Source organism: Chenopodium album, chromosome 4 (genome assembly GCF_948465745.1).
Source record: "Chenopodium album chromosome 4, dcCheAlbu1.1, whole genome shotgun sequence".
NCBI classification, from domain to species: Eukaryota; Viridiplantae; Streptophyta; class Magnoliopsida; order Caryophyllales; family Amaranthaceae; genus Chenopodium; species Chenopodium album.
Window position 1 is genome coordinate 78674445 of NC_137837.1, and position 21986 is coordinate 78696430.

A 21986-nucleotide genomic window follows, 5' to 3' on the forward strand; every position below is an offset into this window, starting at 1 on the left:
AATTGAACAAAACTAAACTGAACTGAACTGAATATTTTACAAGAGAAGAAAATTAAGAACCGAACTGAACTAAAATTAAGCTGAAGAGAACGGTCCTTATTCCCTTCAATCCTTCATTCCTAGCTTCTTTCCATAAATTTGAAGGAAAGCTTTCTATAAGGTGCTTAGAAAAAAAAGTCCTTTTCAAAGGAAGGACAATCAAGATATACATTTTCTTTCAATAATATATTTGTACTTAGGAAAAAAAAAAAAAGTCATTTCAAAAGGATGAAACACAATCAAGAATTAGATCACTTATAAATGACCAAATATATTTTTGAACTATTTTCAAATTCATTGTAAAAAAAGATGAGAGTGAATGAGTTTTAAATTAAATCATATGGAAATTACACATACATTTGCAATGAATTGAGGGGAATTCCACCGGGCATGAATGTTTGACTATGACTACCTTATCATCCACATTATTAGTGGGACCAATTTAGGAGTTATGGATCTTTCTAAAGCCATGTATGTGCCTTTTACACCTTAGATTATTTTCCCTTCCCTTAAAATGCTGGCATATGCATGGTCTCATCAATCAAAATATTTCCATGGACCAACCCTACATTCAAGTTATCAACATAGAAGTATTTATTATAAATTATACTCATGTATATAGTTCTTATCAAATAATGTAGTTGACGAACTCGTACTTGATGGACATTCTCCTTACCATAAAATAAAAATCATATTCAAAATTTAGGATATTTTTTGTAATTTCAATAATGCTATCATGTCGCCAATTTATTATACGTGCGGAACTATACAGGTTTGTGGAGCTAAACAAACCTATATAAAGATTCACAAATCAACCAGCTTCCTAAATGTAGCCATTATATTAGGGTGACATGCTTAGCTCATTACCTTCTTCGTTCTTTCGTAAATTCATCCTTTGAAATTTCATGCTAGCTAATGAAAAACTTATACTTCGTATATACTATTAATATATGATCTTTAATAATATTTTAGTAAAAAATAATACAAAATAAAGATGATAGTTCAATAGTATATTTTTTAAATTCGGTAAAAAAAAAATTAAAAAAAAAAGTATACAAAAAAGTATACTCAATTGCATAATTATATTTTCATGGCACATAAATCACATAAAATGATCAAAGAATAATACTTTTTCGGTTTCTTTTTGCTTTCAAAACTTTAATTTATTCATTGTTCTTATATACACAATTTTGAAGTGATTTGATCAATGATTTAGGGCATGTTCTGATTTAATGAATTGAGCTGAAGTGAACTGGACTGATTGGAGCTGAACTGAACTGAACCGAACCCGAAATGAATATTTTGTGACAGCAGAAAATTAGGAATTGAAATGAACTAAATTAAACTAAACTGAACTGAAATTAAGCTGAAAAGAACAAGCCCTTCGTGTTAAGAAAAATAGTCATGCAACTGAAATACTCAATTTATACTTTTACTAAATCAAATTTATGTAAAGGGATGAGAAAGTATATAAATGTATAGGAATGTATTACAACACTTTTAATTTTATCTTATTTTATACGAAATATAAACTTATCTAAACTTATTTTATCTTTTTCAAACTTTCAAAACTTATCGAATCTACGAAGTACTAGAAATGAACATGACCTAATTATTTCCAATTTAATCATACATTCATAGTTCATACCCTTGTGTGCAAAAGAGGAAAGCCAAAGTGAACCAAATTAAACAACCCAACATTTAATTCAAGGAATAAGGAATTGTATCAAGTCATAAAATGTCACATATACATATAAAAACAAAATTAAAAAAGTTGTTCATGATTCTCATGTTTATATAAACATCACATATACGTTATGCTGACGTAAGCCAAAAGTATAAAAGATTACCTAGGGTGGCAAGGAAGCTCTCTAGTAGGCCAGTTTATGGGACCCACTTCCAAGTTTCCTTCCTATTGACTAAATTAATTAATTAATTAATTAAATAAACTACTATACTGTTGAATCTGATTAACGAACTTCCCTTAGTATAAATACATGCATTCAAATTCTAGTTTCTATTTCATTTTCTAAGTTTAAGATATTTTAAACATAACATTTCAAGAAAGAAAAAAAAAAATACTCCCTCGATTCATCCAATAAAGAAAGTGTCCGCTTTTCATATTTTACGGGAAAAGATGGTTGATACAGAGATCTCCGATAATGTTATTGATGTTCCACGTCCTATTGTTAGGAGGTTTCAAGCTAGGCCTCAACGTGAAGGTGTTGGTGCTGTTGTACGTAGAAGCATTGGCCGGTAAGCTTATATTATCCTCTGTTTATTAGTATTTTTCGACATGATTCAAGGACGGTTTGTGTAGGATCAAATGGGGTTACTAAAAATACAATAAAACTCGTCTGCATCATTAGCCTTTATTTGAAGATACATATATTTCGATCCACTGTTTGGCTCAATGGGTGTTATGTTTTTTTATTTTCAGGTTTGAGCTCAAGTATTTTGATCCTTTCATAGTTTTGGATGAATTCTCAGGTGGGTTATTAAATTTTTTGCTAATACTTGTTTTTAATTTGCTTAATTTATAGTAATGTATTGTATTTTACTGACATTGTTATTATTTGTACTGTTATTTCTGCAGTTTCTGCTCCTGCTGGATTTCCTGATCATCCACACAGAGGTTTGTTCTCTAACATTCAATATTCAGCTTCATAATAAATAAGTAATTTTCAGATTATTTTTACAAAATATATAAAATAAAATAAAATAAATTGAATAAGATTTATATGTCATATTAATATGTTCTGTTTTAATTACAGGGTTTGAGACAGTAACTTACATGCTACAGGTAAATTTTATAGTTAATCTTGTTTCATTTTGCAAGTAGTATGTATATATTCAAGTTAGGTGAAATTTCCTTCTTTCTTCTTAATGTGAATTTTTCCATCTTAAACAAGATTAGTAACAAACTATATATATTAAATTAATGACTTCAACTTGAATTTTAAGCAATGATAATGCATTTTGACCAACAAAACTACAGTACCAAATTATAAGTTTGCTTATTGTTGCATTTTTATATTGCAATTGCATAGCTAATGTGATGACATGCTCACATGCTTAATACTTGGAAGTTAATGGTATGTTTTAAGAAGTAAACTATATAAGGTCTATTTAGATTAGCTAATGCATCGATATATAACACACATATATATTGGGATGAGAACGATGTTACATAAGTTTTTACATGAAATATGAGATGTGCAACAAATGAGTATGTACAGTACAGACTCATCGGTAAAAGTTGTGTAAGTGTAAAATGAATAAAAACATAACATAGGTTCAATCAGTCTTCTTAACACATCAGGGATATGTTAAGAAACCGCGAGTTGATTGGTGCTAATGTACATATGTCATTAGTGCTTGAAAAACATGTTTTCATACAATGTTACTTCACATGAAACCATCATATATAAGTGACTAATACTATCATTAGAATAAGACCAAAGACTACACTTTCTTGGGTTTCTTTTCAATTGATAAATATTACGTGTCCTCATTTGAGATACAAAAAACTTTCGAATATACGAAGTTGTTTCAACCACTATATTGTAAGAATTTGAGGATATATTAATTTAATTTGGATACAGCTAGATTTTGCTGTTGTTGTTGAGAAAACATGCTATCATATGCTTTAAATTTGGGAGCTAATATGATATGCACATTGTGCACCAACATTATTGCGTAGTGCTATCATGGTCCATGCTTCAACTCACCAAAAAAAAAAAAGTGTGAATTTGAATTCTAAACCATTTAGATTCTCACTAGTATGTACACAAAATTAATCATTTCATGTGAATAAAACATATACAATAATAATGTCACATAAGTTAGTGGTGATCAAGCCGACTTTAGAAAACGATTAATAATGTCCAATTGGTTGACTTAATTAAGTTAACACCAGAAAAGAGTTTGACCACTTACAATCTTGACGGAGTTGATTTTAACACTAACTGGTATAAGTGGACACCTACCTTTCTTTGCACTCAATCTTTAACTTGTGACAATTAGTCTTGCTTAACCACATGCCGGTTAATGTTTCTCTTTTCTTATCGATTGTATGTATTTGTTGTATGTGTGCATAGGGAGCTATTACACACGAAGATTTTGCTGGACATAAAGGAACTATAAATGCCGGTGACTTGCAATGGATGACTGCTGGAAAAGGGATAGTACACTCGGAAATGCCCGCAGCCCAAGGTGTTCAAAAGGGTTTGCAACTTTGGATCAACCTATCTTCCAAACATAAAATGTAAGAAACTTTATTTTAATTATTATATTTTATATTTGGTTCGTAATTAATTACCACTATAATGTCGATCAAACTAATTATTTATAGATTATTTAGATAATTTTTAATTTAGTTTGGCATCATTTTTTATTTTCAGTTTCCTTTTTTTTGAAAACCAAAAACAGGAAACTAGAAAAAGGTGTTTCCACTTTACTGTTGTCATTTTTCAAAATTATTCATTATGGGACATATATCCTATACTTTTAAAAAACCAAAAAACAGAACACCACAGCAATGCCAAACGGATCCTTAGTTATTAACAATTTGTACTTTTAATATTTTGTTTAGGGTTGAGCCGAGATATCAAGAAATACAAAGTAAGGATGTAGTAGAAGCGGAGAAAAATGGGGTCAAAGTTCGAGTAATAGCAGGGGAAGCCCTTGGAAAAAAGTCACCCGTTTATACAAGAACACCAACTTTATACTTAGATTTTACTTTAAAGCAAGGAGCAAATCTTCAACAACCAATTCCAAAATCATGGAATGCATTTGTTTATGTCTTAGAAGGTGAGGGCATTTTCGGAAACTCAAGATCTTCACCTGTAACGGCCCACCATCTTCTTCTTCTTGGGCCTGGTGATGGGCTAGTTGCTTGGAACAAGTCCAATAAACCTCTTAGGTTTATTTTAGTGGGTGGTGAGCCATTGGGTGAACCATTGGTCCAATTAGGGCCTTTTGTCATGAACACACAAGAAGAGATTGATCAAACTCTTGAAGATTTTGATAATTGTGTTAATGGATTTGAGAGAGTGAAGTTTTGGAAGTCTGAAGCAATGATTGACTGATAAAATTTATGCACTTGCTATATATCCCTATTTACTTACCTCGTCTCAATGTATACGGGAGTTATGAGATGGGAAAAAAAAAAAATCAGCGGATTAATATGAGGTCTAATCCAAGAGAAAAAATTAAAGAAATTTTTTTTTTGAAAAGAATACAGGGTAAGAAAATCGAGCCACATACCCCTAAAAGGAAAATGAGCAAAGTAAGAAGATACGATATTAAGATTCACTTTCTTCTTTTTTTTATGGTAGCAAACCATTTCATTTGACACATAAATTAGATCGAAAATGAAAGATTTAGTTAGAGATATCATTACACTCTCTAACTCCTTTTCTCTTATAAGTAGACATCGATTACGAGTAGTGAAGAGTATTATTTGAATTCTTTATAGTCTTTATTACATTGAAACATGTTAGTGTTTATTTAAATAGCTTGTTATTATAATTGTGTAATGTTGTTTCTACTATGTAATTTAATGTATTTCCCTTAAAAATTGTATCCTTTGTAATTTTTTCACCAAAATTGGCAGCCTATAATAAAATAAGAAAGCATTACAAGTGGAACTATGTAAAATTTCTCCTTTATTAAGCTATTGTCTTTATTTCACTCTATTAATTTTTGCATAATAATGGAGTATACCTAACAACATTTTACAAAATTATGGAGTAGAAACCTAAAGTTTAACACGATTTTATCTCATGAAAAGGTCAACAAAATTATTAGTTTCAGAAAAATTAATACATATTTATTAGTCAAATTAAATTATACAGGAGCTCAATACTTTTCAAGTTTTTTTTATTGACATCTTAAGAATACCTCAACAACTTAGCAATAATCAAAATGGACAAATGGTCCACACATAAAGTTTCAATTCATCAAAAAAATTGAAATAAAGTGCTAAGTATAGTTTATAAAACATACTTACCTCCGTTTTTTATTAGTTGACACGTTTTGAGTTTAACACTATTCACACACTTCTCTTTTGACCATGGTTTGTAATTTATATCAATCAATCAATCAATCAATCAAAGCCTTAATCCCAAAAGTGGGGATCTTGTAATTTATATGTAAGGAGAAATATAGTAAGTGGGATCTTGTTAGATTCTTCACAATGTATATTTTCATAAATCAACTTTTTATAATTTTTACTTATCGATTCTTTAAGATATTAATGATTTAGTTTGTACATTGACAAATGTGACTAAAGAATCGCGTCAACTAAAAAAAAACGGAGGGAGTAGTTTATAAAAACATAGTAGTTTATAAAAACATACCACCAAACAAATCATATTTATGTATAGTATATGATCAATTATCAAGCCCATAAGTTCTCCAATTGCCCATAAACAACCATCCCACATCCCATGCCCATCAAAATCAATAATTATATCCACAAATTGTTTAGATGTAATCATTATTATGGTCATTTGGCCTATAAAAATCCACGTATCCTAAACTTATTTTTTCCAAATAAAAATTAAGATCATACGAGTATATTTTTTTTATTTAATTAAATGCGTATAAACATAAGACGAGTACATAATATGTTAAATCAATAACTAGGATATGAATACGACAAGTATAGTATTATATGGAGTAAGTGTTAAGTTGATATGACTTAAGGTTTATAGTTTTATCCGCCCATTTAGCTTTTCTAATTATTTCCTCAATTAACATGCTAAGAAGGTGTGTTACAACTCATGTATAAAAAACAACAAAGGACATACATGTTTTTATAAAAGAAGATTTTATGAATTTAAATATTTAACTTGATAAAATTTACTCTACATATCTAAATAAGATCGATTTATTTATTAAAATGAATAAATCGAAATCAAAGTGTTCAACCCAACTAAGCTTAATTTGATGGTTGAAGCCTGAGAATATGTTTTAGACTTTATCACTCCCTCTCACATAAAAGGCCCTTTGGGCTTGAAATGTGGATGCAGCACAGACCTTCTCAAACCCGGCGCGAATTAATTCCATTTTGAAGGAAGGGAGGATGAGATTCGAACCCGTGACCTTTATGTCATGCTGGCTCTGATACCAACTACCATAATTCCCTTTGTTAAAAAGATTAAATAAAAAAATAATAATAATAAAAAAAAACAAATACAGGATGTTTGTTTGAAGGGATAAATGGTGGAATAAGATTAATAATCCCTTGTATCTTACCATCTCTTGTTTTTTTAATGGGAATTGTTCTATCCCATGTAAAAGGAATGAGATAAAATATAGAGTTATTCTTCTATTCTTATAACAAGGGAGGGGGGGCGGGTTGGGGGGTTAAAATTGAAAAATATAATATATATATATATATATATATATATATATATATATATATATATATATATATATATATATATATATATATATATATATATATATATGTAGTAGGGTAATAAATTTTAGTGGTAGTCAATTAAATACGAGACTATTAATTTCTTTTAGAATCAAATAATTTAAATGACACATAAGCAAAATTGACAAATGAGATTTTCCAGTTTAATTAATTAAATATAAAATATTATCTTTTGATATTAGGAATTTAATCTAAATATACTACCTCCGTTAACAGTTATTTGCAACATTTGCCATTATCGGTTGCTATCTATTATGTGCAACATTCCACTTTTAGTAACTTTTTGCCAATTAAATGACCATATTACCCTTACTTAAACAACTTAGATATCTAATTAAATCACTAACTTGATTTAACTCTTTACCTAATGAATCTGATTATTGTAATCATTTTCACCAAAAATCATTCATCTTCATCAAAATCATTCATCTGCCTCACCATTCATCTCCATCAGAATAATTCATCTCCCTCACCCTTCTTCAATTTCATTAGAATCATTCATCTCCCTCACCCTTCTTCAATTTCATCATAATCATTCATCTTCATTAAAATCATACATCTCCCTCACCATTCAATTTCATCAAAATCATTCATCTTCTCTTGCGATTTGGGTTCAAACGACTTTATATGACCCGAGATATATCCCCTAGAATTTCTAGACTTTTCGACACCGGGCCCCGAATCCTCCAAAATTTCTCAAAAAGCATGGATATTAGCCTTCAATTTTGAAATTATTGACTTTTTTTTCGCCCGAAAATAAAAATTGCCGAAATGTTTCCCATGATCCCTAATACCGTCCAGGAGTCCCATTGGGTGGGTGGAACCATCCAATTTGCCTTTAAACGACCAATTTACCGGTTTACAACTTGCACCGGTTTCATTAACTCAAGCCTACCACGAACGTTTATGACAACAAATAATTATCATATATGGTTTCAAATGACATTATATGACCCCGAGATGTATCCCCTAGAATTTCAAGACTTTTCGACACCGGGTCCTGAATCCTCCAAAATTTCTCAAAAATCATGGATATTAGCCTTCAATTTTGAAATTTTTGACTTTTTTCGTCCTGAAATAAAATTGCCAAAATGTTTACCATGATCCCTAATACCTTTTTGGAGTCACATTGGGTGTGTGGGTGGAACTATTCAATTTGTATTTAAACGACCAATTTACCGGTTTACAACTTGCATTGATTTCATTAACTCAAGCCTACCACGAACATTTTTGACAACAAATAATGATCATATATGTTCCAAACGACATTATATGATCCCATTATGTATCCTTTAAAATTTCATGACTTTTCGACAGCGGGCCCCGAAACCTCCAAAATTTCTCAAAAAGCGTGGATATTAGTCTTAAATTTTGGAATTTTTTGACATTTTTTCGGCCAGAAATAAAATTTCCTGAAATGTTTACCATGGTGACTAATATCTTCCGGGAGTCCAATTGGGTTGGTGGAACCATCCAATTTTCCTTTAAACGGCCAAATTACCGGTTTATAACTTGCACGGATTTCAATAACTCAAGCATACTACGAACATTTATGAAAACATATAATGATTATAAATGGTTCCAAACGACATTACATGACCCCGAGATGTATCCCCTAGCATTACTAGACTTTTCGACACCGGGCCCCGAATCCTCCAATATTTTTCAAAAAGCGTGGATATTAGCCTTCAATTTTGAAATTTTTCACTTGTTTTCGCCCGAAAATAAAAATTGCCGAAATGTTTCCCATGATCTCTAATACCGTCCAGGAGTCCCACTGGGTGGGTGGAACCATCCAATTTGCCTTTAAATAACCAATTTACCGGTTTACAACTTGCACCGATTTCATTAACTCAAGCCTACCAAGAACATTTATGACAACAAATTAAATAGTTATCATATATGGTTCCAAACGACATTATATGACCTTGAGATGTATCCTCTTGAATTTCAAGACTTTTCGACACCGGACCCCGTAACCTCAAAAATTTCTCAAAAAGCGTGAATATTAGTCTTAAATTTTGGAATTTTTTTGACATTTTTCCCCCGGAAATAAAAATTGCCAAAATATTTACCATGGTCTCTAATATCCTCCGGGAGTCCAATTGGGTTGGTGGAAACATCCAATTTGCCTTTAAACGCCCAATTTACCGGTTTACAACTTGTAAGGATTTCATTAACTCAAGCATATTATGAACATTTATGACAACATATAATGATCATATATGGTTCCAAACAGCATTATATGACCCCGAGATGTATTCCATAGAATTTCAAGATTTTTCGACACCGGGCCCCAAAACCTCCAAAATTTTTCAAAAACGTGGATATTAGCCTTTTTGGAATTTTTTTACCTTTTTTTGCCCAGAAATAAAACTTGGCGAAATGTTTATCTGGTCCTTAATACCCTACGGGGGTCCAACGGGAATTGAGAGAGTAGTAAAACGTTTCTAAATCCACTCTCATAATCTCCAAATTCCAGTACATAACACAAAAACAAAAAAAATCACACCAAACTCCACATTCTCAAAACACACGTCAAATTCGTCAATGGCGCAAATCTAGCAACTACCCCTCTTCTTCAACTCCCCACAATTCTCCTCATCTTCTCTTTCACCACTTTCTCTCTCCTCCCCTTCAATGGCGGGTTCACCAAAACCCCACTCACCCCACAACTACTTCACTCGCAAACTCCTCACCAAGAAAACCTCCATTACTATCCTCCTTCTCTTCTTCTTCAACTTCATCTTCTTCTCTTACTACTTCCATCACTACCCTCCTTCTCTCTCCTTCCACCATTACAACTCCCGCCATCTTCGCCTCACTCTCTCCGACCAACCCCCACTACTTTCTCTCTCCTCACCCGTCGCTAAACCCTGGCCAATTCTCCCCTCTTACCTCCCCTGGTCCCCTCCTTCTTCTTCTCTCTCCTCCTGTGAAGGGTATTTTGGGAATGGGTTTTCGAGGACTTCTACTGTTCTTCCTCGAATTGGGTCGTCGAATTCGTCTTGGTTTCGGTGCCATTTTAGTGGGACTCTTCGGAGCTCCGTTTGTGAAGGTGGGCGGGTTAGGATGGATCCGGGTAAGATCCGGATGTCGGTTGGTGGGGAAGTGATTGAGGAGGTGATTGGGAGGTCGGATGAAGAGGAGCTTCCTGTGTTTGAAGATGGCGCGTTTCGATTGCGGCGAAACGGGGTTGGGAAGGGGAAGAAACGGGGTAAGGCGGTTTCGAAGAAGTTTCTTGATGATTTTGTTGATGAAGGTGAGATTATGAAGCATACTATGAGAGAATTGTTTCAGACAATGGAGTTGGTTGAAGATGAAGATGATTTTCAGTGTTCTCAGGTTAGGGTTTCTAAATATACTATACTTTTTTTTTTTGTTCTATTTTTAGAGATATATTATATAATTATGCTAGTTTGATTTATATTATTGTTGTTGTTGATGTGATATTGATGTTGTAGAATTCAATATTCTATAGTTATGGTTGATTAGATCAATATTAGTTGATATTGAATGAAATTATGTTTACATGTTCAACACTAATGTAATGTAGTTTGAGTTTGAAGAAGTTATGCTCGTGAGTACCTTGTCGGATTGTCGATGCTCCAAACGGGTTTACAATTCGATTTATATCAAATCCATGGAAAAGTTTCCAATTTAGAGTGTCTTTTCACTTGAATTTCGCTTATCTGAGCTTATTGGCACTTATTCGAGCTTAGTTTTGAATTGATCATGATAGCCCTTTTAGCCATAGGCTTGATTTTGCTTGAAATTATTGAAAAAAGGCGGGGGTGAGTTAATCCTAACTGTCCTACATAGTTTTGAATTGATCATGGTAGCCCTAATCGGCCATAGACTTAATTTTTTCTTGAAACGAAGAAAATAAGGTGTAGAGAATGGAGCCTTACACGCAGACATGTGTCTGAGTCGGAATGTCAGATTATCTTAGGAGTTTGTGCCCTGATTACTAGGTTTTGCAAATTGATTTGGAATTAAGGTGGTATGGTTATTCTGTAAATGAAGCGCTGATGTCTCATTAATGTGAACTTTGGTTTCTCAGATTATCTTTAATACAAAGTAGATAGTTTTAAAGGGAACTCAACCAGTGATTATATGCGTGTATTCTAAAGAATTACTTACTGAGAAGTGCTACTTTGGGGGCGGGGAAGAGAAGCCTTATAGGGACTTAGTGAAAGAATGAAAGAGAGGGAGACATAAAGATCCACTGTGGTTGATGAGCTCTTTATGATCTTTCTGACTTTATTTTATCTATTACCAAGTAAGAATGAATCTTTTGGACGATTGAGGAATGGGAATACATCCTAAATCTATTTTCCTTTTGTGAAAGAAAAACCTTTTCCTCACAGTTATGCTTTATTTGTTTACTTGTAAGTAAGTGTCTGACTGAAAGCTAAATTATATACAAGGACAGTTAGAAATTGTTGATTCACCCTCTTATTCATATGTAGAACTTTTAAATTATGGCCCTTTCTATTAACCTCTCTTTTATACATAAAATTGCAATCTTGGCGAAATGGGAGGGACATGGGAAGGGGTTGGTATAGGCCACATTTTAGTGTAAAAAAGGGATGTTGTCTGAAGGCACGTGATGAATTCTATTAGTTAGTCGAGTGCTGTGAAACTAATCACTTCAATGTTCAAACTGTGATCTAAAACTCTTCCTACTTTATTTATTGTAGCTTGGTTTTCAGCTTTCCTTACCCTTTGGTTATGTGACACAATATCTTGTGCTTGCAGTGGATTGAGGAGCCAACACTATTGCTGACGCGGTTTGAGTATGCTAATGTTTTTCACACATATACTGATTGGTATAGTGCATATGTTAGCTCTAGAGTAACTGGATTGCCAACACGGCCGCATGTGGTTTTTGTTGATGGTCATAGCAAGGTAAGCGAGTCTTATTACTCTCCATTTTCGACCTGTATCATTATTTCTTGGCATGCTCTGTAGGTATATGGATATAGAAACTAAGTTCTTGTTCTTTCCCTGTCACTGCACCTGTCATTAGAGAAAGCTTGAAAGGAAAGCTGGTATCTTTAAGAGCATTGGCTAAGAATAATGAGACATGTTTTTTTTTTTCTTATGTTCTTGGTCATGATTCACAAGTCATAATCAATGTAAGATATAATTTTTAGAATAAGTGACGAGACAAATCAAGTGTCAGAATATGGGCTAACTCAATGTAAGTGGAGATCACCCTTCACTAATCAGTAGTGGAAGAAATCACCAAATATCTCTTATCAACCAATGGTTATCACTCTTATCATTGAGCACTCAGCCCGCACAATTTCTGTATATTGTATTGTAAAATCCCTTTCTCAACTCAGATATCAAAGAATGCTTGTTATCTCTCACTTGATATTTAGACTCAGGATTACTTTCGAATAATGACCCATGCTCACTCTGTCAAGAGTATAGATTCTGTTCCTACTCCAAATAGGATATATTCTAGACTCATCTTAGTCTAGATCTCAAATACAACAAGCACTAGGAATTTCTTAAACTAATATTTATCTTCACCAAACAGTTTCAAAATTATGAGGAAATAATGCATACATAAATCCTAAACAACCTAGAATAAATAATTTCCAACTAAGCTAAACATCGAACATAGAAAATCTTGCGGCACAGCAGCACACGATTGTGTGCCATGACTCACAGTCATGTGCTGAGAATACATGTGCATGGTCATATGCTGGAGTTGTGTGCCATGTCCCACACTGTCTTTACTATAATAGCTTCTTGATAGACCAACCCAGGAACATGTTTTGAATTTTACATAAATGTAGTAGTAATAAAAAGAAGAAAAGAGACTTTGATCGGGAATAATTGAATTACGGAAAATAAAGGATGGTTATCAAGCTCTCCATTGGCCTGATTCACTCCCAACAGTCTCAAGAGCTAAACAAAGCTAATGTGACTCTTCAATATTTTGGATGCCTTTCTCTTTGCCTACTCTCCTTATTTATGGCACTTTCTGAGTCACATTCACCTCTACTAATCATCCATCTTCCTCCTCAAAGATACTACTAACAGAATTATATTAGATTACATGATGATCCTCCCTACTAGCATTTCTTGAGCTGGATTTGTTAGGCCTGTAAATTTAATGGTAAGTACTTGTTTCAAAATTGGAAAACCCACATCATTCATCATAGTCTTGATTGGGATTTGTTATCCCTTGACTGGGAAAAAAATCCTTGAGACATAAGTTCTCTTGTCTGCATTTGTCTTCTAGTTGAGGAATTGTTTCTGCATTGCTTCCATATGAATCTTGACATCTCAAAGCCAACCTACTTTGATTTAATGCATCAATTAAATTTTTTTTTTTCCAGACACAATTGGAAGAAACATGGGAAGCACTTTTCTCAAGTATTAGATTTGCTAAAAACTTTACTGGTCCTGTGTGCTTTCGTCATGCTGTTTTTGTACCTTTGGGGTACGAAACAGCCTGGTTTAAGGGTCTGAGTCAGCATATTGATTGCCGCGGGGCTTCTGCAAAATCCCTGTGGGCACACCCTGATAATCGCAAAACTGCACGACTATCAGAATTTGGGGAGATGATAAAGGCAGCTTTTGATTTTCCTGTGGAAATCCCCAAAAGACCAAAGTCATCCTCAGAACATAATGTACTTTTCGTTCGACGTGAAGATTATTTGGCACATCCACGTCATGGTGGTAAAGTTGAATCCAGGCTCAGCAATGAACAAGAAGTATTTGATTCATTGAAAGCATGGGCTTCTAATTATTCTCGATGTAATGTAAACCTCATAAATGGGTTGTTTGCTCACATGTCTATGAGAGAGCAAATCCGAGCTATCGAGGATGCTTCAGTGATTATTGGAGCTCATGGGGCGGGTCTAACTCACGTAGTATCAGCATTACCTGACACTGTAATTCTTGAAATTATTAGCAGCCAGTTTCGGCGCCCCCATTTCCAATTGATCTCTCAGTGGAAAGGTTTGGATTACCATGCCATTAATCTCTCTGGATCTTCTGCTAATCCAGCTGAAGTTGTTAGAGAGCTTAAAAAAATCATGAAAAGCATTGGTTGCTGAAGCTCTGTATATTGGTATCACAATTCTTTTCTGCATAGCTAAGAAAATATGAATGGTCGGCCATGTTGGTTATAGAGTTTCCTTTAAGGCCTTAGGTGTGAATTTCTGTATACAATTCTAGGTGTTATGAATATTAAAGGAATATATTCAGGTTTGAAGAATTTTGGTCATGGTGGCTGACGAGTCAAGGATGCGGCTTCTTAAATATTTTTAACGGATTGAGTTGTTTTTCTGTGTGTTCTTCCTCAGGCAGTTCAATGCAAGGTAGTTTAGGACTTTAGGAGTAACATAATTTGACCAGTTTGTACTCCATTCATATTACCAATTTCGCCTCTGGTTGCAGGTAGGCCTTTGTATACTTTGGCCCTATCATTTGTATACTTTAAATTTAAGGTAGTCCATGTACAGTTATAATTAATATCAATATGGTGGATGATCCACTTGAATGGATCTCAATTACCTCGAGGTTTGTCTCTCAGTGATCTCTCCTTGTCTTTGATACTTGACTTTTGTTACTGGGAAGTTTTCTTCTGCTTGCACTAATCTCTAAGATGCTAGGAATAACAAGAGGCTGAGCATGATATGAACTTTTGAACGGGGAACATACGTATTCTCATGTCTTGTACCTTATATAACCTGTCGAATCTAGACCGTACAGCGAATATCTTTAGCAATGTGAAAAGCACATCTGAAGCCCTTTTTACATGGGTTCTAAAGTTTCAGTGTGTGGCAGACAGTGATTACAGCGACCTACAATGCAAGACACTATCATGCATTTTAGAGTCTTCCTGGTTAATTTTAACTTGTGAAGAAGTTTGGAGCGAATTCGTCCGATGGTGGCCACACCAAAACACTCTGTGAGGTGATGATTTTTCTCACAGGTATATTATTCTGCAAGCTGCTCCATCCAAATATAGATAAGGTGGGCTTCAGGAGGAGTAGTTTCATTTTAAGAAGATGAAAATGAAATCTCAGTGGGGTTGTTACATATCTATATCTGATTACTGAATTGATTTCATAATATTTTTTTCTTTCCTTTTTTCTTGGTAGGGCATAGAGTAGGCTTGATTTTGGACTGAAGCATATTAGTGGAAATAGATCTGAATGTCTATTGACAGCATGTAAAGTACCAACAGTTTGTTGCTTATCAGTTTTCTTGATGAAATTACTGTTCTTTTTTAAGAATCAGAAACTTCTTTACCTTTGATTTGGGAGTAATTATTTGTCAATTGTACTGCATATTATGTTTTTCAAGTCCTTAAAATCATACGCGCTTTATTAGGGGTGTTGATGGTTTCATTCTGTGGAAAGTAGAACTTCGCGTTTTCTGATTTCTGTGAATTAAGATGAACGGTATACCTTGCTATAGGTGTACCCGGAAACAGTCTAAGGATGTATGTAGGGGTGATGTTACCGGAAAACTGAGTCTCACATGATATTCTTGGACTATAGAAGCAAAGTTTTGTTGCCATTAGTTTTGTAATTGCTCCAAGTTTCCTACCTAACAGCAACTAGCCTATATTAAGATTATTAACCCGATATGATATACGAAACACAGCAAATTTATTTGTTGGACCATCTTATCTACTCCGTACTAGATATAGGTATGAGTCATATGACATTGGTTGATGTACTTTATGAGTTTTGGAGAAGTGGTTAGTTGTTTAGATATGCAAGATTTCCAAAATCGAGAACGCAAAAGTGACTCTTAGTCGAGTTTAAGATACTTTAGTTTTAAGTGATGAAGGGAGTATGTTACAATTATTTTTGGTCTTAGCTATAAGATTGTCAAATACAATTGTCGTTTATTAACTTCTACAATTTCCTAACTAGCTTCGAGGATTTAATTACCAAGTAGAAATTGGTCTAGTGGTTAATATTGCATCTCACAACTTTGTGATCGTGGAATAATTGAGATCTTTCATAAAATAAAATAAAAAAATTGTTGTGGGATCAATCTCTACTGGGAGTCCGGGAGAAACTAGATTAGAACTCTCTTGGATCGAGTTAACACATGAAATGTTTTGGTTTGATAGGATGCCCTATTAAGGAGCTAAAAAAACACTTTAGTCATGTCACCCAGAAATTTTAGTGGCTAATTTATAGTACATCCGTAGCACTCTTTTATTATTATTAGAGACGTTTCATGAAGGGGGGATGATGAGGATCAAACCCCTCAAGAGATGGAGGGACTAACCATCCCTCCACTCCTAGATCCTCGTAATTATTACTGTATAATTTAAATTTTTAAAAATATTGTTTATTCTTGTTAGCAACTTCTTTTTTCAAATAAAAAAAAATAAAATATGACTCGGTGTTTTTTTTAAAAAAAAAAACTTGACTTGGTGTTGTTAGGAAAAACGAATTTTGATTTAATTAAGATTTTTTTTTTTTTTTTTTTTATATAAAAAAAAAATTATAATGGCAAAGTCATGGTACTTTAATGAGATTTATGGGCTATAATAAAAAGAAAGCTCCGGTCTTTTTCATTGATAAAGTCCTTTATATCATTGTTCACCCAACATACCCATTTTATAAAAATAACACTTTGTAATACTGTTTCAAATTAAAATTTCCAACTTCCAAACACATGACATTTGTCTGCTCTAATGCCAACTTTTTTATTAATTAGCACCATTAGAATTTTAAAGTAGTTGTTTGCTCATATGAACAATCTCAACAGTAGATTTTATCAAAACATATTTTTTTTAAGAATAAGATGACTTATCGGTTCATCCGTGGTTTACTTGTGTTGAAGGAGAGTATAACTATAGATTTTTTTTTTGGTGCAAAGAGTATAACTATATACTTGTACGTGATATCACTCTAGTCAGATTTTAAATTAGTTTGCAATTAATGAAGTTATCTATTAAGATATGATTTTTGAGTTAAAATAGCTTTGAATTTTACCTTATGTTTAACTTGATTGGACAAAATCAACTCGAATTAGATTTGATTAATCTAACATTTATTTTTGTAAAAAAAATCTAAAGCTTATCTTTCTTAACATAAACAAAATACACCCTTAAAACGTTTATATTTACGCTTTTTATTACACTTATTAAATTTGACCGCCATACTCAATTGCTTACCGATTAACAAATTATAAACCTAAGCACTTTTGCCAAAATTAATAAACTTTAACTTATGATATGATTCTACCTACGTAGTCAAATTATAAAATCTGATTCGGTCATCACCATCCACTCAATCAAACATTGCATACATTTTTTTATTTCAAAATTTATTCTTTATTTTCTTGCTTCATATTATCTTGATTAAATCAAAATTCCAAAATCACATGATAATTGTCTTTTGCCCTTTCTTTCTCCCCTCAAAAATCTACACCCAATAACAGAAAACAAATAAAAAATCATCATCATCAAAAATCGAAAAAAAAAAAAAACAGAAATACCCATATCAAAATTCTTAGGTTAATCATAAAAAATGTCATTATAGCAAACACTATATTTCTTCTTCTTTTAATACTACCTAATTTTTACCTGTAAATTATACATATCCATCAATTTATCACTCTTTTTTTGTGTATGAATTTACGCAAAATTTGAGTTTTATTCCTTATTCTTCAAAATTTTTTTTTTTGACCCAAAAAAAAGTTTGTTTTTTTAATAGAGTTACAATGGTTAATTTTTGGAAGAAGTTGAAAAATCTTATGAAATTGAAGAACAAACTCAAGTCGAAGTCCAAGAAGAAGAATCGAACCCCGGTTGATATAGTTCGCCGTGCTCGAGAATTATTGATTCTTATCAATGATAATACCAATGTTGATCAAGCACCTAATTGGGTTTGTTTTTTAATTTTAATCTTTGTTTTTTAATTTTAATTTAATTTTAATTTAATTTTTAGCTTATTTAATGGGGTTTGATTTTTGTTGTGTTTGGAACATCAATTTAATAGTGGGGTTTTTAATGTTATGGCAAATATGGGAAAAAAAAAATGTGATCTTGATGAATAATGATTAGAAAAGGTTTGATTTTTATGATTCTTTATTATTAATTTTGTATTATTTTGTATAATGTGAGAAACTCAATTTGGTTTTGTGTGATTTTTAATCTCAAAAAATATGAAACAGAATTAAGGGAGTGAAATTTTAATTTTGATCAATTTTGGATTATGTTGTGGGTTTTTACTCTGTTTGGAATGTGACAAATATTATTTGTATGATGAATAGATAAAGAACATATAGTACATTATTATTAAAGTGCAGGAAATTGATGATTTAACTTATATATACTCTTTCCGGAACTGATTTATGTGCTATTATGATTGATTTCGTCGGATTATGATTGAATTCGTCGAGTTCAGTAAACTCATTGCTGATGTATGATGAATAGATAAAGAAGAACAGAAAGTACATTTTTATAAAAGTGTAGGAAACTGATGATTTAGCTTATATATACTCTTTCCAGAACTGATTTATGTGCTGTGATGATTGATTTCGTCGAATTATGATTGAATTCGTGGAGTTCAGTGAACTCATTGCTGATGTATGATGAATCGATAAAGAACAGAAAGTACATTTTTATAAAAGTGTAGGAAACTGATGATTTAACTTATATACTCTTTCCGGAACTGATTGATTTATGTGCTTTGTTGATTGGTTTCGTCGAGTTAAATGGAACTAAAAAAGAAAAGTGTAGGAAACTGATGATGTAACTTACTTCTTTCAGAACAGATTATGTGCTTTAATATATGAATAAAATTGAATCATGATTGGTTTCGTCGAATTAGGTGAACTCGGTGTGGATGTATGATGAATAGATAAAGAACATGAAGTACATTATTATAAAAGTGTAGGAAATTGATAATTTTGATTAATACTCTTTCTAGAAATGTGCTTGAATAAGACTGAATTGTGATCTGATTTCGTCTTCAGAAGGAAGAACTAGGTGAACTCATTGCGGATGTTAAATCCATCCTTTATGGCACGAGTGAAGCTGAACCCGTCCCAGAATTTTGTGCACAAGTAACACAAGAATTCTTCAGAGAAGATACCCTTCGTCTACTTATATTTTGTCTTCGGAAACTTGACTTGGAGGTGAGCTATGAAATAATAATTACTGACTGAATGGTTTTCCTATATGAATTTTGAACTTGAAATTGTTAATTTTGGCCAAAATCCTGTTTTCCTGATGTTGCTTATTATTAAAAAAGATGATCTCTCTTAGGCCCGTAAAGATTCTACTCAAGTAGTAGCAAATCTGCAAAGACAGCAGGTTCATTCACGTCTAATTGCGTGTGATTACTTGGAAGCCAACATTGATCTTATTGATGTATTGGTATCAGGGTACGTAAAACAACGATTTTATCCTAATTTTTTCTTATTATGCTTAAGAGTTGATGAATTGCTTAAGAGTTGAATTCTGTCACAAGGTATGAAGACCATTTACTAGCTTTGCATTATGGTAATATGTTGAGGGAATGTATTCGCCATCAAAGCATTGCCAAGTAAGTGATCAAATATCATGTTATAGTTCTTATTCTACGTTTTTCCTGATAAAAAACAACAATAATGTTATTATTTCATCTGCTCATAGATATGTGCTTGAATCGCACTTGTGCAAGTTTTTTGATTACATACAACTTCCAGATTTTGATATTTCATCAGATGCAGCTGCAACTTTCAAGGTTTTATATCTTGCTCTATCTGCTTATCGTATTAGCTTACTATTAAAATTTTATGAACTACAAGAATGCCTGAACATTTAGTATGTTAGATGATCGATATGAAATTGCTCCCGTCTTACAAGCTGTATGCCTTGTGGTATTTGTAGGAGCTATTAACAAGACACAAAGCCACGGTCTCAGAATTTTTGTCAAATAACTATGATTGGGTAAGTTGTATATAAGTTACACTTATATAACAACATACATTTAACATAATGGATAATAATAAGTATTAAATTTCATCCGTGATATAGTTTTTCAGAGAATTCAACAATAAGTTGCTGCAATCCCCAATCTATATTACAAGGCGTCAATCTGTTAAGGTAAATCATTATGTTAATTTAGCAGTGATAATATATACCTATATAACTTAAAATCTCATCATTTCTTACGTAGTATTTGTTTTTTTGGAGATTGGTAATGTATAACTTTGTATTTTGTATAAAACCTCTAGCTTTTGGGAGATATATTGCTTGATCGTTCAAATTCTTCTATAATGGTGCGATATGTGAGCTCAAAAGAAAATTTGATGATTCTTATGAATCTTCTCAGGGTATGTAATTTCGTTTTCATTGAATTAACTATTATTTTCACGATTAATATCGTGATTCAAAAAATAAAAATAGTTATTAACCAAGTAATATATTGTTTTGGTATAGGAATCAAGCAAGCCCATACAAGTGGAAGCATTTCATATCTTTAAGGTATATGGAAATATATTATTTATTTAAGTTATATTACGCTTAAGAATGTAAGGCGTAATTAAGGATCATAGCGCCCTTAATTATTACAGTAAACAAAAAAACTAGATGTTAATTTATTATGTATGACAGTTATTCGCAGCTAACAAAAACAAGCCGCCTGATATCACAACCATACTGATAGCTAATAGAAGCAAGCTTCTTCGATTATTTAGTAACTTTAAGTTGGATAAAGGTAATCTTTATTACACATTTAAGCAGTTCATAATTTTGTTTTCAACTTGAACTTTGAAATTGCTTATTACATTGTTAGCAGAGGATCAACAATTTGAGGCGGACAAAGCTCAAGTGGTTAAGGAGATAGCGGAATTGACACCAAGAGAGATTCGATGACAGGCTTAAGTTGAAGAAAATTCGGAATTTTGTTACTAGGTGCTTAGGTTAAAGGAAGTTGTTACCTTCAAATTGATATTCAACTTGTATATTATGTAAGCTATTTCTTCATCGAGGCGGATTTGTAAATAAAACATCTTACTATGAGATTGATTTCATTTTTTGACTATTTAATTTGATATCGATAAGCGTGTCTATTATTTGACCTAAAGTTAAGTAGAGTTAAATATGTCCATGTAACCAAAGTTGTTGGTAAGAGAACTCAATAACAAATGTTTATTGTACAATATCTAAAAAAAAAGTCGAATATTTGAATAGATATGTGTCAATCTAGAATGATTTAAATTATTGCGATTAAAAAGCGATTAATCTACAAAATCTTTCTACAAATCAAATTAAAATAGTGGTGTAAATTGACTATATTGTTGAGATACACTTTCTAATTAATTAGCAAATCAAATTTGATCATCTTTTGGATTTGTAACCTAAATTTTCTTCTGAATTTATTAGCAATCACTTCAAACTTTCAAAGTCAGACTTTAGCAATATTACTTAGCTTCTCCTGCCTTCTCATTCAATCTACCAAGATCAATTCACGGAGTTTTACAGGTAGTTTCTTTATCCCCAACTCAA

At 32.4% G+C, this 21986-nt stretch overlaps 3 protein-coding genes across 3 annotated transcripts; all 3 read left to right on the forward strand.

The window, feature by feature from the left end:
- Window positions 1–2077: 2077 nt before the first annotated feature.
- LOC145627437 (pirin-like protein) lies at window positions 2078–5571 on the forward strand. Its single transcript, XM_081679822.1, has 6 exons — window positions 2078–2295; window positions 2480–2529; window positions 2636–2674; window positions 2814–2842; window positions 4140–4306; window positions 4634–5571. Exons 1-6 carry the CDS (start codon window positions 2177–2179, stop codon window positions 5127–5129), a joined length of 900 nt encoding a protein of 299 aa, XP_081535948.1. The 5' UTR covers window positions 2078–2176; the 3' UTR covers window positions 5130–5571.
- A 4446-nt stretch (window positions 5572–10017) lies between these two features.
- On the forward strand, window positions 10018–15036 carry LOC145629437 (beta-1,2-xylosyltransferase-like). The gene is made up of 3 exons (XM_081682039.1): window positions 10018–10834; window positions 12251–12400; window positions 13849–15036. Exons 1-3 carry the CDS (start codon window positions 10130–10132, stop codon window positions 14569–14571), a joined length of 1578 nt encoding a protein of 525 aa, XP_081538165.1. The 5' UTR covers window positions 10018–10129; the 3' UTR covers window positions 14572–15036.
- Window positions 15037–17772: 2736 nt separating this feature from the next.
- LOC145627438 (putative MO25-like protein At5g47540) lies at window positions 17773–21532 on the forward strand. Its single transcript, XM_081679823.1, has 11 exons — window positions 17773–18376; window positions 19469–19630; window positions 19761–19879; window positions 19966–20040; window positions 20130–20220; window positions 20367–20426; window positions 20514–20582; window positions 20714–20812; window positions 20919–20963; window positions 21093–21195; window positions 21277–21532. Exons 1-11 carry the CDS (start codon window positions 18212–18214, stop codon window positions 21351–21353), a joined length of 1065 nt encoding a protein of 354 aa, XP_081535949.1. The 5' UTR covers window positions 17773–18211; the 3' UTR covers window positions 21354–21532.
- Window positions 21533–21986: the final 454 nt, after the last annotated feature.